At 41.5% G+C, this 15,504-nt stretch overlaps 1 protein-coding gene across 7 annotated transcripts in view; it reads right to left on the bottom strand.

Annotated features, from left to right (window-relative positions):
* Positions 1–15,504, bottom strand: part of SETD4 (SET domain containing 4) — a 55,131-nt gene that overhangs the window by 33,748 nt on the left and 5,879 nt on the right. For 4 of the 7 annotated variants that reach the window (XM_073231388.1, XM_073231387.1, XM_017672975.3 and 1 more), the window contains exons 4-11: positions 14,251–14,288; positions 11,217–11,305; positions 9,270–9,699; positions 7,021–7,195; positions 5,483–5,564; positions 4,532–4,612; positions 1,405–1,528; positions 453–727 (exon numbers count right to left, since the gene is read on the bottom strand). In XM_073231388.1, the coding sequence (XP_073087489.1) occupies positions 593–727; positions 1,405–1,528; positions 4,532–4,612; positions 5,483–5,564; positions 7,021–7,195; positions 9,270–9,699; positions 11,217–11,305; positions 14,251–14,288 (1,154 nt within the window). In that variant the 3' untranslated portion in view covers positions 453–592. Of the gene's footprint in view, positions 1–452; positions 728–1,404; positions 1,529–4,531; positions 4,613–5,482; positions 5,565–7,020; positions 7,196–9,269; positions 9,700–11,216; positions 11,306–14,250; positions 14,289–15,504 lie in introns of those variants that run through there. The other 3 variants (XM_073231386.1, XM_073231385.1, XR_001855077.3) reach the window with 2 other exon arrangements.

Below are 15,504 nucleotides of genomic sequence, written 5' to 3'. Positions count from 1 at the left end.
TACAGTCTCACTTCCAGATCAGCAACTGAAGTGATCTGCTCAAGCTCAGAGCCGCTGGGGATGAAGCCCACTGGGACCCAGGACAGCCACCCACCCACAATGCAACCCTAAGCCCGACGGTATCAAAGTATAACACAAACACAATTTCTTGCCCTTCGACGGCTGCCGCATCAGAGGAGAAGCAGGATACCCAGAGGAAGACCACAATTCAGCCAGAGCCACTCCTGGCTCCCTCACAGCCTCCCTCTCGTTACAGTTCTGTGCCTGCCTTGTACGTCACCCTTGAAGACTGTGGTTGATTTGGGAAGTGTGAGTTGTGCCATTAGGATGACATATTCATCCCCACTTAAGATCCCAGAAGCCCAGAACCTGCTCCACCCCCTGCACACATTCCTTAATGTCCCAGAAACAACCACAATTCCATCCCACAAAGAAAAGCAAAGGCATAGGACTAAGTATATAATTGTTTAATAGAAACCATTCGCTTTATATCAGTCTATATAAAATAAACGTTTTAAAATGTTTAAAATATTTTTAAATGTTTAAGAAACCACACCCACCATAAGAAGTGATCTAATGCACTTGAGTGAAATTATGCAGAAGGTGTTTGTAAGTTGTTTAGAATCTCAGCAGAAGCCTGGAGAATATTCAGTTCTTCTGTCCACAATGCTTCTACCAAAGTTAGTTGTTTTATCAATGCCACTTGTTGATCTTTCATATGAGAAACCTGGAAGTTATTTAAAAATTTTTATTATAGTTAGATATACATAAAATGCACCATTTGGCCACTTTTAAATGTACAATTCAGTAGCATTAAATATTCACTATGCTACATAACCATCCCCACCATCCATCTCAAGAACTTTTTCATCATCCCAAATGGAAATTCCATCCCCATTAACATTAACTCCCCATTTCACCATCCCCCAAGTCCTGGTAACTTCTACGCTACTTTCCCTCTCTGAATCTGCCAGTTCTAAGTATCTCACATAAGTGAAATCATACAATATTTGGATTTTTTGTGTTCTGGTTTATTTCCCATAGCATTCACTTCAAGATTCATTAAAATCAGTTTTTAATGCCTGTTAAGGTTTTCATTCAAACAAGCTGATTTCTCATTTAAACATTTACCAAATAAAACATAAAAAGGAAAGAGTACTTGAAAATCTATTACCAAGAATTCATGTAATAATTTTACCCATTAAAGATTTTTACACATTAAATGTGTTTAATTTTACCTATTAAGTGTTAACAGTCAAAAAAAAAACCCAGAGATTATATCAATGTTCACCTATTTAAGGCATTTTGCAATGTCCTAATAAGGTGTACTGTTCCAATCCAACAAGAACAAAGTATTTCTTAAACACTTCTTTAAGAAAGGGACGTAATATTCTAGAAGCATACCTTTTGAAGCGTAGCTTTAGTTTCCTCTATGAAATAATGGCATATTTTCTGGGCTATGTCCAAACCTGTCTTCTCATTTTTATCTGAAATTATTTCCCCAAGAAGCACTTTTTTCCAGCATGTACTAGAACCAAAATATTCAGTCAGATTTCAGCAGGCTCTCAAAAAATAAAGAAGGCTTTTACACTTTGACACAACCCAAACTCTTCTCCTGTTTCTCCAGAAGCATAAGCCGATTCCCTTAGAGCTCCCACATGAAGCACACAGATGTATAAGAATGAAAAAGAACAACTGAGAATAAGAAATAAAGGCACTGGCGCTCTCTGCAGGCAGGGACTGAATTAGTATCATCACAATCCTGTGTCTGGCACTTGAGTAAGTAGATTCACATCTACCAGCCACAGGAACAGAGCAACTGAACAGGGAGGTGAATCCATAGCTGACAGGCTAAGGACTAAGGGCAAATGTGGCAGTTTTCCTTCTCTTAGAGTACAGTCTTAAAAAATTGCAAGCTAAACAGAACACTTTTCACAAGTAAAATGCTCTAGAGATGGGAGGAGGAATCTACAGTGAAGTCTTTCTCCACATACATGTCATTCCCGTTTTATACTAACAAAGTCTGTAGGAAATGGGGTTCAGGGGTGAGTGCAGGCAGAAGAGTATTAAGTGGAGGGTAGTGTGGTCAGGGTAGGCACAACGGAGCCACAGCAAGATGCCGAACCAGAAGGTGCCAGTCAAACCTATATTCTAGGAAGAAGTATTAGCCAAGAAGAAAGAGGGTGAGGAACAGAGCTGGGTGCAAGAATCCAGGTGTGGAATTTTGTACAGGTTACATACGTGGCCATTTACCTAAAGTCCTTCCAAAGCTACACATTTTTTGTTTTAAAAAATTAGACTCTGTTTTCCTTCTTGGTAAGAATCTGATATCAAACAGTTTTTAGAGACTGTCGTCTCATATACATAAAATGGACACATGGCTCTAAGATGCCATGTAGGAAATGAGTAGCTATGTATTTTATTTTATTTTATATGTCAATCTATTTTATTGTAGAAAGATCAGAGGTTTGACCAGAATTTGTGAAAACCTGTAGTGAATGCCTGAGGCTGTTAACTAAAGCATGGCATAGGGGTTGCCCAGTGGACTGGTTTTATGTTGGGAACTACTTAAGTGAGCAGTTACCGCGCTAATGAACTATATTAAAACAACAAAAGAGGAGGGGAAGAAAGGTGACTGCTGCCACATCCGGGTGAAAGTACAGCTGACCTCTGAACAACACAGGTTTGAACTATGCAGGTCCACTTACATGTGGCATTTATCAATAAATATATTGGAAAAATTTCTGGAGATTTACAACACTTTAAATAAACTTTTTCTTTTCTCTAACTTACTGTATTCTAAGAATACAGGATATAATACATATACAAAATATGTGTTAATCATTTATATTATCAGTAAGGGTTCTGGTCAGTAATAGGCTATTAGTAATTAAGTTTTAGAGAAGTCAAAAGTTATACATGGATGTTCATTTCAACTGGCTGGGGGCCAGTGTGTTGCTCAACTGTATGCAGAAATCACTTAGAAGTTCAGAACAGCTCACAAGCCACATAGGGAATAAAGTCTTAGAAGTCTTCAGCTTTAGAGACAATGGTTGAAACCACAGGCATGGAAGGAAGGGAGGGAGGGAGGGAGGGAGGGAGAAGAGAGTGAGGAAGGAAGGAAATTAACTATGTGCCAAGCACAGCGTTTCACATGGAACCATTATCTAATTTAATCTGCACAATAATCTAGCAAAGAAAACGTTACTATCCCCATTAGACATAAAGAAACTGAGAATCGAATCGGGAATGGCGAAGAACTCACCCAAAGTGACAAAGCTAATTAAAGGCAGAGAAAGCTTGCATGCACGTCAGACAGAATCCCAACGGCATGTGCTTTCGGCCACACCACTCCAGACAGGAGAAATAACTCAAAGGGAGAAGAGAGGCCACAGGAGGACCTCTGGGAAGCACCCAGTTGTTTTTTTAATTTGAGGCTGATGTGCCTGAGAAGGACTCAGAAGCTGAAGAGGGTACACATGAGATAAAATAAAATATAAGATGAGTGGACAGGGAAAGACTAAGGGGAGATGAGAAGAGGAAAGTTAAGGCACAGCCAGGATAAATTTCAGGCTTTAAAATCCTGCACAATTTGCTTCAGGGTTTTCTGGTGAACAGTGTAAGGAAGGAAACATATCAGATACAGAATTCAGTGTCTGTAAGATAAAAAATACATCACCTGCTGAGAATAAACCCTATCTCTGATGTTGAGCCCAGGGAGTAATCTTTCCTCCGTATCATAAATACCACAGCAAGCACCATGAATAAGCACCAACTACCTCTAGACACTGTGCTCAGGGCTATTTCTAGGCACTATGTCATTGAACCCTCACAGCTGCTCAGGGAGGCGGTCCTCCATCTTCAGGAAGCCCTCCTTACATATGGTTTCTCTCATCTAGGCGTAGCGAAGTAAGCGATGGGCATTGCTCCCCACCTCTTGACAAGGACCCAGGCTGACAGAGCCACCTGCACTGGGCAGCACACAGCCCTTCCCACCCTGCGGGAAGGACCCGCAGCCTCCAGGGAACTTAAGGAGCCTGACCAGGATGCCTGTCTGCACTGGGGGCTCCCTCTACCTGCCTCCTCCCTGGAAATATCCAACCTCTCCTTCAGCGGGGGTCTGGATCTGTTACCAGGGTAAAACCAACCGGGGGCCATAGTCAGGGGCTCTGTTTGCCCCCAAGAAAAATCTACCTACCCAGAGACTTTCTCTGAACAGTGCCAATGCCCTTACTTTTTGAAAGGTGTACCCAGAATAACCAGCTGCAGATCACCAGGGGGAAATAATCTGAGAGACTAATAAATCTCAGGACCATGTGCCCTAGGACTCTAAAACCAGAATTCCAGAAAAGGTGAAAACTCAGAAGGGAAAACACTCACCACATGGCCGAGTTACATAAAGAATAAGCAACCCCAATATATAATGGCATTCTTTTCTCCTCTCAGGTTGGCTATATGAATGTAAGCCCAACACCCCAAAGTTATATCCAGACTATACCTATAGCTGATGACCAACATATGTGGAACTTACAATTCTTCAGCTTCCAGACATAACAACTTCAGAGCTGTGAGTAACCTCCAAGATGGTCCATCCCATCCAAATGTCAAATTCCTAAAGCAGAAAGACGACAAATCCATCATTTCAGTACTTCCCAACACCATGGCAAATGACTCAAGAGCCAAACTTTTTTTTGAAGGGGCTAAATATTCTGCAATCTTGGTCAGAAAGACAAAAGTAAAAATAAATCTACAAATACTTAATAAAGCCTGAGTAACAGAAAATTTCTCCTGTTAAAAAAAAGTAAAAATCTATTTTCCAATTAATTTTGCTAAGGAGCTGATCTTGGATGACAGGGTGTGTGCCACAGCACAGAGCAATGAGAATGATGAATGGCAGCCACCACAGCTAGACTGCTCTCACACTGTTGCTAGATTATTTAAAATTTAATTTTATCTATGGAAGGAAATTTGAAACGGAGAGGCTTACACCGTGCTTGGCCCATTTGGTTTGGCATCATGCAGACACCAGCCCCCACCCTCCACCCCAGGAGTCTGCACCATGTTACCAGGTGACTGAGCACCAGCCTGGCCGGCAACAGCCCAATTCCATCCCACCTGACTATATTAGGGACAAACTCACATGGGGCCACCAATCAATAATACAGGGCTCCCTTTTGATACAGCAAGTTTGTATCTTATATTAAGATATACAATAATACAATACGACAGATCTTTTACAATAAGTTTGTATCTTATATTAAAATAATAAGTTTGTATCTTAAGTCCCCCCAATAAGTTTCTTAAAAATATCTTGTAATCGTGTGCCCAACATCAAGCACAATTTACTGCACACAGTAAGTGTTCAAGAAATACTTGTCAACTGGTACAGGTCAGGAGGTATCTCACACCTGATAGAAACCCTAACCCTCTATTATTTTCATCCAAATTTCTGGACGGAATCATTTCAAGAGAGAACACTTACTCTATAAAGCCATGGTCCTTTAAAATGGAAATTTTTTTGTTCACCTGTTTATCTGTTGAATGAAGATATTTAACAAGTATATCTACATTAGAAAAAAAATCAGAAAGAGATTTAGAGTGTCATTCAGACAGAAGAGTGGAATTTTCCTTCTCAAATTGCTTTCCTTCCCATAAGCAATCAAGTCATGTGTAAACAGTTTTAACCTAATTCACATCAAAAACTCTATTCAAGTCCATTCAAAGAGATCATTATTTAGCCCTTGAAAAGCTGTAAGAATTCCAAGGCAGGGGACAAACCACCCACAAACCTCAGCTCATGCTCCCACTAAGCAAACCAACCAACAAAATCAGGTAACTAAGACATGAGCAGGACCACTGGGAAGTTAACACCCACTGAAAGTACAGGCTCTGTACAAACCTGAGGAAATGTTTAGAGCAGGTTTTCAAAAGCCAGAATTCAAAGCTGTCTGGACATTAATGATGCAACAACCATAAACAACTGAAAGTGAGTATGCAAAAATTAACAGAACTACTTGGGATAGTAGTAGAAATAAAAGATTTTTCTATTTTTAAAATTTTTTTATATTTCTGTATTTTCATTTAATGTAAAAATAACTAAAATGTAAATTTTGTTCAAATTGACAAATCAGTATTTCATGGTCATCAACATTAGTTATCCTGTAATCGGAAGACTCATCTCAAAGCTAGCTTTCCTTTAAAAGACCAAGCAAGGCCCAGTTTTGCTTTCTTATTTTTGAGAAATAATATTATTCTGCCTACAATATAAGATGGAGTAATTATCACCTTAGCCAAGCTTCTATCTCCACTAGAACTTATATTAAAATGACCTCAACTTATACACTCAGTAAATCTCTGGCCATTTCTTCATGACCTAGAAAACTCTTTCTCTGGTAACAGCTTCAAGAGAAGCAGAAAAAAGTCAGTGTCCTATGTACTATTTTTAATACTATATTTGGAATTTTTATAGTAAATTTAATAACTAAATTGTTTTTAAAATAGCCATGATGTTGGCTAGTTAGCAGGTCACAAGAAAAAACAAATGGAATCAATTATTTCATCATGGCATTAAACCCCCAAAATAAGGACTGCATAACGTATTTACCTCTGTGATCAGCACAGTGTCTTCTTACACACAGGTATTTAGTTTTTTTTATTTGTTGGCCTCTAATCCTTTCTTTAGTGACAGTGACAACATCTCAGTACCAAAATTTCCATCTATTAATATTACATTTATTTCCTTAGTGGTCTTCCTTTTCTTCCATTCTATTGTCTGACCTCATGCAATAAAACTTTTCTCAGTTCTTATCCTCAATATTGATCAAAGCTTTGTTGTTTTTATTTCAACAGTGAAATTACACAGTCGTTAATACTAAGGCTAGTCCTACCTAGAAGGAAATGAATGACATACCTTTTAAGGTTTTGCCATTTTTATTAAAACATCAAATAACTACATTCCCCAAATTGGGGTGGGGAAGACATCTCATCTATTTTAGTGGTAAGAACAAAGCTGATTCCAACCTTTTGAGACATAAACACAAGCATGTGGATTGTGGATGGAAACAAATCCATATTCCAGAAGCAGACGCTGGTTATCATGAGGGCCATAGCAGATGAAAACCTCTTCATGTTTTCTACAACTTGAAGCAGTTCTGATTTCATAACAATGAGTTTCCTCATTAAATGCTGCTTTTACCTACAATAGAAAATTGTTAACCAAGTTTTAAAACAAACCATAAAACTAAGAAGACTAAAAGTTATTGTCTTAAGCCAGAAGCAGCTTTCAAACACTCATCACTGAATTTAACCACATGTGCAAAAGATGTCATGTCTGCACTTCAGCCTCTTTTGATTGACTCTACTTCAGCCCCTTAGGTACTGAGGATGGCCCAACACATGACACTGGACAGAGGAGGTTGACAGCAGTTTCTGACTCACATATACAGCCTGAGGGGAAGGACGCAGCAACCATGCAGGGCACACTGCACTCGGGAGCCAAGCGGCCATAAGGGGCCATGGGAAGCAGGCTCAGAGTAACAGGAGGTGACTCCCCTGGCTCCTGTGGAAGATGTGATTTGCTTGTTTGAATAATTTTTAGGGTTAGTGAGGAGGTGAAACCCATTAAAGTATGGACCTAATTAGGTGGGATGCAACTAGCCAGGTGGGAAGCCTTTACCCCTAGATGGGGAGAATATCTGGTGAGAGCAGAAGAATCACTGTCAGGTCTTTGGGGCCCTGCGAAACCCAAAGATGTCAAGGCAGCACATGAAATTTCAGGTCTTACAATACACAGCCTTTGAGCAGCACGGTATTGGTTGACACAAACACATGGATTTTGTGACAATTTTGTTAGTTGATAGGTTTAGAGAAAAAGGCCCAGAAGACCTAACTGCTCCCCGCAGTAAGGAGTGAGTACAAGCAGTGAGACCCCCTCACTAAGCAGCAAATCCATGAGGAGTAGGGGTAACAGGCTGAAATTCCTAGCTTGAAGCTCAGTGACAGATTAGAGCCAAGCTCTGGAGCTTCATGCCAAAAACCAGCTGCAGTGCATTTTACACTAGGGCTCAGGAATCTTTTTCCACAAAGGGCCAAGAGTAAATATTTTAGGCTTTGCTAGTGCCTTTGAACACATGCCCACAGGCTGTAGTTTTCAGTGCCCTAACCCTCAAATGTCAAATCACTGGTTTAGAGCATAAATGCACTAACCTAACCGCCCAATAAAAATAGTCATGCCATCAGGGATGTGTTGCCAATGGGTTTCAGCCCCAGGCAAGTTCACTATGTATTCAATGAGACCGAAACATAACAATGGAACATTCTTGGGGTGAAAGGGTTTATACCCAGCTTTATTCCCCCAGTGGCAGGTCAGTCACTAGAATCCCATCTACTCAGAGGGAGCCTGCAAGCAAGTGGGTCTCTGCCTCTGGGTCTCTCTGCCCCCGCAGCCGTCTCAGTCTCTGTCCTCAGTGCTGCCACCACTCCAGTCTCTGCTCTCCTGCAGCCTTGCAGCCACACCACCATGTCGCCCAAAGCACTGGGCGGAGCTCTTTATATATAGTCAACAATAATGTATTGCCCACATGTGTGTAGTGAGCTAGTCAACCACAGCCAGGTGAGAATCTTGGCTATAGGAACCTTCACTTAATCCACATCCACAGATTTAATCATCTCCTCTATGTGCTGTCAGGGTAAGGACGAGGAAGAGGAGATCTCTGACTGCTTCCCAAAGAGGGATTCTTCAACAATTTTCCAGCCTGCTTTTCCCCACAAATATTCATTCATTCAGAAAAGGTTTCTGAAAACCTACCACAACCCCTGTGCTCGGGTTACAGAGAAGAAGGCAAAGCCCTGTCCTCTGAAACTGCAGAGCTCAGAAGGAAAAGGAACAAATCAATCCGTGATCACAGTGCAGATAAATGCTGCCGGCAACGCCGCCGAAGGTAAAAGGGAAGAGACAGGAAAGCAAGTTGCGCTGTCGGCTCACCACAGGTGTGGGAGGGGGGCAGCTGCTTGACAGGGCCATCCACGGGAAATAGCACCCAGCTCTGCAGCCCTGGAGAGCAAAGTGGGAAAATGGAGCAAAGGAAAATGATACCAGGAGGGAAAATGGGGTCAGAAAGAAAGACAGAGCATATCTGACTGCAGGTAGATTTACCTAAAGCCAGCTACAATTTCCCCTGTGGTTTTGCTCACTATTCAAAGTCACAAGTTCTACATGTCGGATTTCTTCCTATTGAAACAGGACATGTGTCCCCTCATCAACTTCTCACCTGCACGTCTGGGCTGTGATTCAGCAGATCCAGATACGGGGCAAGCGCATAGGTGTTTGGCTCTGCAGAAAAGCACTGCCTCTGTGTGTGCTTCATGTACACAGCTCTGGTGTTGAGTGTGCACCAAGCCCACACGAGGGCACTGTAGCTAAAGATGCTCTCAACAGTCTCAGAAAACAAAGGCTGCAGGGAAGAGAAGAAATCTCTGGAGGAAGTAAAGAACTCCTGCACGTGGATTCTCTGCTCTTCCGCTTTGGCTTTCAAAGGTTTGGGAAGAAGATTCACCACTTCTGGCTCCAAACAAACAGGGCAGGTGTAGGCCTTTGGTAAAATGTCCAGGTACGGTTTCCAAAGAGAACGGTCCCCAGCATGCTTTTCTGAAACTAAAAAGGTGCACAGAGCCAGCAGAGGAGATGGAGGAGGCTGCCACCTTTTAAAATTAAAAGCCAGATTGAAAGAATTACTTTTACTCAAAATATGCAATAAGTTAGAGATATAGACACCTTGGTGGCTTATTCTGCTCCCAAAGAGACTGTGGCCTAAGTGTCAGGGCACTCTAAGTATGCATAATGCATCTGAGAGAGGGCCTTCCTTCCTCAAGGCCTTCTCTGCACACACCCCAGTGTAAGTGCTCTAAACAAGTCACACTGATGGGTGAAAAGAACTGAGTAACCTGCTTTGTTTCCAACAGATTACTTTTTGCAGAAAAACCTCTTTCCTTCCAACTTGGTTTCCAGTTTTAAAAATTTTCTGCAAGTTCACTTATTTCACTTAAATGAGTATATGGAACTCAGTAGGGAAAAAATTTGGTGGAAAGAACCTAGAGCTGCCCCTTCCAGTATAGTAACTACTGCATACATGCAGGTATTTCAATTTTAATTATTTAAAATTAAATAGTATTTAAAATCCAGTTCCTCAGTCATGCAGGTCACATTTCAAGTGCCATATGTGGCCAGTGGCTACCACACTGGACAATGCAGACTGAAACATTTCTATCACTGTAGAAAGTTCTATTGTACATTACTACCTAGACAGAAAACTGATGAACTCAATATAGACCTGTTACAGTTCTAAAGCTTTTATTCCTACACTTACCCATCCTATTGCAAATTACACACTGCAGAATTTTTGCTAACAATAAAAATATTTCGTGGTGCATGAATGTATCTGGAAAAGTTTTCATTAATCCTTCAAAGTCCAGATTCCTATATTGCCATACATTCTACTCAAAATTTCAGAATGATACATAAAATGGTACTACTAAGAGCATCCTTGCCTCTACTCAGGCCAATAAAAATATATTCACCCCCTTATAAAAACATTCCAGGGAAGCAAAAAGTCCAGAACTTACCCTGGGTTAAGAAACAATACCATTTCAACCCTGCTTCTGCTAAGGATCTCACTCACTCCCTCTTCCTCAGAAAGTCCCCTAAAACAAAGACCCCTATAACAAAAGCCAGAAAATAGCTCTCAACTCCCATGCTGGTCTCCTCTCTTCTATGCTAAATAAAACGAACTCTTTCATAATGTCAACATTTCTTCACAGTTGAAGGAGAATTCAAGCAAGTACAACAAGGGTAAAAATACAGTAACATTTGTCAAGACTTACTATGATGGAGAACAGACTATTACGGAGTCAAGGCATTTAGCCGTGATTTACATCTACTATCCCACTTAATCTTCATTTTCTAATAAGTGATAGATCATGATTCAAACCCACATCCCAGGCAGCCTATTAAAAAACCTTAAAAATGAAGTCTACAATGAATTAAGAATTAACATAGAACAGTAAAATTCATAGAACAAAGTCAACTTTTCAAATAATTTCGGTTATTTACTATGTAGACAAAAGGTCCTAATGGACTGTCTTAGAATACATATTTGCCAATGCGATCAACTTTAAAGGAGAAGCACCTGCACCAGGTGAGCATGTGAGTGGTCACTTACTTAACAATGTACTCCCCTAAGTAGCTTCTAATCACTGTGTCCGTGGTGAGCAGGCAACTCTCAGGCAATGAGATAATGATCTGTCCCTCCTTACCAAAAAGAAAGTAAAGTTTAGAACACCCATTCTTTGGGAAGGACCTGAGAGCATTAGTTTTGTTAAGTGCTTGATTTCACGATCATCTGCTAAGAACTCAGGATACCACCCACCCACAGAGCATCAAAGGGTCCACCAAAAGACTTCCAAGTCCTCAGTCAGCAAATGCAGGCAAGACTGCTCCAACACCAGATACTACAACCCCAACCAAGAATTAAGGGTTAATTACATGACTGACACCCACCATTCAACTTTTCACCAGAAAAGAATATGGAAACTCCTAACAACTCAAATTCTACTGTTCACTTTCTTATGCCAGAAAATAGCACTACCTATAGGACACAGGCAGAAAGCACTCAAAAAAAATTCTACCCAGTGAAGCTCATGTGTCCAAGCACTATCCCAGCAACAGCGCATTCCCCATAACCTGTGCCAACTAGCTAAAGAAAGGGAGCCCATCCAGCACAAGGTCTCATTTCACCTCCTGCAAAATACAGTTTTCAGTTCATCCCACTGAGACAGAAACAGATAAAGTAATAGACAGCACAAACAAAGCAGTAAAAGCTAGACTAAGATCCTGTTTCAGTAAAACTGGTATTTAAGTTGGTTAAAAATCTCAGCCAAAAATCTTCTGGGTTCAATTTGTGGTTTCTCATCTGTAAATCAAGATTAAGTTGGGGGATCACTGTAGTCCCTTACTGCTCCGACAGCCCATGATTTCCATTTTTTTTTTAAAAAGCCACTTAATCAAAATGTTCTTTATCTTGATTGGAATAAATCTCTTCATTATCTAAACTCATCAAACTGGATGCTTAAAAACTGCATTTCACTATGTGTATAGTATGTCCCAATTTTCAAAAAGTTAAACAAAAAAGCCACATTTGAAAATACAAGTAAAGCAACTGCCAATTGTCATCATATGAGTTGAACAAAAATTACCTCTATTTATCGCTATAATCATGGGAGGTATAGTTCTCCTCCCCAAATTCTGCTACAGAATAAAGTCAATTATGCCTCCCCTCCAAAGCTAAAAATATTATACAACAATGTAAACATACTTAGTACTATTGGACTACAGACTTAAAAATGGTCAAGATTTTAAATATATTTTGCAACTTAAAAATTTTAAAAAGAACATTAAAAGGGCCCACTCTTTAGGCTAAACATATGAACCCAGCTGCGTTTTATATAAATTAAGTTCATTTTTGCCTTTACAGGAAACTGTGCTTTAAGTTGCACAAGAACTAAAATGGACTGTGGAGACGACCTATGTCATTCACCTCCTGTGATATGAGTTATAAGAAATACGTATTTGGTCATTCATATGACCAAATATATATTTCCCAGGTATATTTCATCTTCACCCAAAGTTTCTGAAAACATTGCCAAGTCTTAAAGGTGAAACAGGTGTTTTGTGATGTTAATGAAAGACTTCTGCACCCCAAGGGGTGGGGCTGGAGGCTGAATCAGCCAACGACCACTAATGTAATGTAGTCAATCATGACTGTACAATGAAGCCCCCCCAAAGCCCTTGAGAAGAGGTCATGCTCTCGCACTCAGTTGCTCTGCTCTGCCTGCTCTGCTTGGTTGGATCCTGCTTCTTGGTCAGAGAGTTTCTATACTTGGGGATAAGCTCCTTTATTTGGAACCTTGCTCTAGGTATCTCTTCATCTGGCTGTTAACTTGTATGCTTTACAGTATCCTTTATTAAACTGGTAAATATAAGTGTTTTCCTGAGTTCTGTGGGCTGTTCTAGCCGCCTTATCAAACCTAAGGGGGAGGTCATGGGAACCTCCAACTCTGTAGCTGGTAGGTAAGGAGCACAGGTAATAACTGCCTGGGGCTTGTGACCTGCGTTTGGAGTCGGGGGTGGAGGGCAGTCTTGCAGGACGGAGCCCTTAACCTGGGAATCTGGTGCTGTCTCCGGGCAGAGAGCATCAGCATTGAGTTCTCCGACACCCTGCTGGTGTTTGAGAATTGCTTGGTGTAAATATGTGTGGGAAGACTCCTCCCACATACTTACACACATTGGAATCTGGTCCAGGTACTTGAATGAAGTTACACTACTATTACTGTTGTGTATAATGTTGTTACTGTTATACATATATGTAAGGAAAAAAATACACCACTGAATTTGGTGTTGGATGGGTGGGAATTGCACCTCCTCATCTTCCAGGTGAGGAAACAGAAGCTGAGAGGGCTAGAAACCTGGCTTGAGGCTCCAGGGCTAGGAGAAGGTAGTCCTGGGACAGGCACCAAGGCCTCCTCCCTCTGCATGCTCAGGTTTTGTTTCTTTCTATTCTCTACACAGCCTGTTGGATGAGAGCAGCTCCCTCCCTGGCACATTTAAAATATGACCTGACTAATAGAATTTGCTGCAGCAGAGACTGCTAGCTGCCTACCCCAATATACCTGCTCTCCTCCCACTAACCCAGTCCTCTCCAGAGGGCACAGAGATGGGGAAGGACAAGCCATCTCACCTCCCTTGCAGCCAGCTGGGGAGGGTACTGGCATATGAGCTGGGGCTGGAATCTCCTAAACAGAGGAAGCCTGCCCCTCTTCAGCCTCTCACTCCATCCTGCTGCTCTCAACCCACAAGCTATACCCTGCCCCTGAGGGTGTGGGGCTCCTTCTGTGACATGGATAGGAAGCTGGAAAAAGTCTGGGCCTCTGATGGCCATGGGAACCCACACCAGCCCAGGTCTGCCTATCCAGTCTTGTTTACATGAGAGCAAAATAAACTTTCACTCTGTTTAAGCATCATTACTTTGGGTTTGTCTCTTATATGCATCAAATTCAATCCTAACTGACACACTTACACTCAATAGTATCCATTAAGAAATGCCTGTATGTCTGAAATACTTGTAAGTCACTTGATTTGAACCACAAAAACAAAGCAGTAAAATCTACACTGAGTTTCAAAGATAAACAAATTCTCACCCGCAGGGATGTTTTGCTCATCAGCCCTCTTCCTGTACCTAAGAATGCAAAGACAGAAAAAGGACCATTTTGAATTAAAAATAAGTGTTGAACTTCAAAATTACACAAAGCTAAACCTGGGTGTTTCTCATCCTGTGACTCTCAGGTGAAATAGAGGATCAAAAAGCTATTCTGGAAAATGTCTTACCCTCCTTTTGGGTTTAAAATCCTTGAAGGGAACAGTAAGTTTCAGAGTTAAGACCTAAGAGACCATCAACGAAGATCTGCTGCTGGGTCTTTTAAAGGAACCTTTAAGTTGGACTCTCTCCCATGGGGCCTACCAGCTGGGGTGGATGAACTACTCTTCATGCCCACCCAACCTCAGAGGTGGGCCCCTCAGGCCACTTTTACCCACTAACAGACCCAGCTTCCCCCAGTAAAGATCTCGAGAACTTTTTGTCTGGCTGACCAGGAAAGCCCACTCAGGTCCTACAGAGCCTGCAGACTACACCCTTGCCTCCCTGACCAGTAACCCATCAGGCAACCCATGAGACATGCTCTCCTTGACTGGCTGAGCTCAGCAGGGGAGGTCCAGGGCCACTGCTCCCTGCGAGCCATGGCCTTGGCCAGAGCCCAGTTACAAAAGAACTTCATCACCTGCACAGTCAACCCCACCAACATCCAGAAGCTGCCCCAACATGCCTGAGGCTCAGGCTCCCCTCCTATAGCAGCCAGAAGACAGCTTCTGGCAGGCATAGGTACAATATGATCTGTAATTATTATATGGGGTCTAGAGTATGCATCTTCTCAAATTCATAGTTCTTGATCTTTGTTCTCTCAGATAGCATGGGATGTAATCTAGCAAAGGTCAATCCAAGAGGCTACTGGGAACTCCCAGTTCATGCAGGGAATTCCTACCCCAAGTCCTGAACCAGGTGTCCAGCAAATTTGAACTGATGAGTTCCTAACTCATCTCCAAACCCAGAAGCACACTGTCCACTCAGACACAGGGTTTTGATCTTAACTTATTTAATTTCTTCTGTGTGTCCCATGGTGGAGTTAATCACCCCTGCAGGCCAGAAACCTTCCTGGAACCAATTACTGTGGGAGGATTTTTTTCTATGGCGTAATCCTTTAAAAGACTCATGTGCTAATTTAAGCAGAAATTTCCCTCCAAACATACATATATGCAGAACCTGACATATGAAACAAACCTGGAAGATTTCTACAATAGTGCTCACTATCAGAAAACAGATCATAATAACCTGCACTTAC

Source organism: Manis javanica, chromosome 3 (genome assembly GCF_040802235.1).
Source record: "Manis javanica isolate MJ-LG chromosome 3, MJ_LKY, whole genome shotgun sequence".
In the NCBI taxonomy this organism is placed as follows: Eukaryota; Metazoa; Chordata; class Mammalia; order Pholidota; family Manidae; genus Manis; species Manis javanica.
Note: the sequence above shows the minus strand (reverse complement) of the source record. Positions and strands in the feature narration are given on the sequence as shown.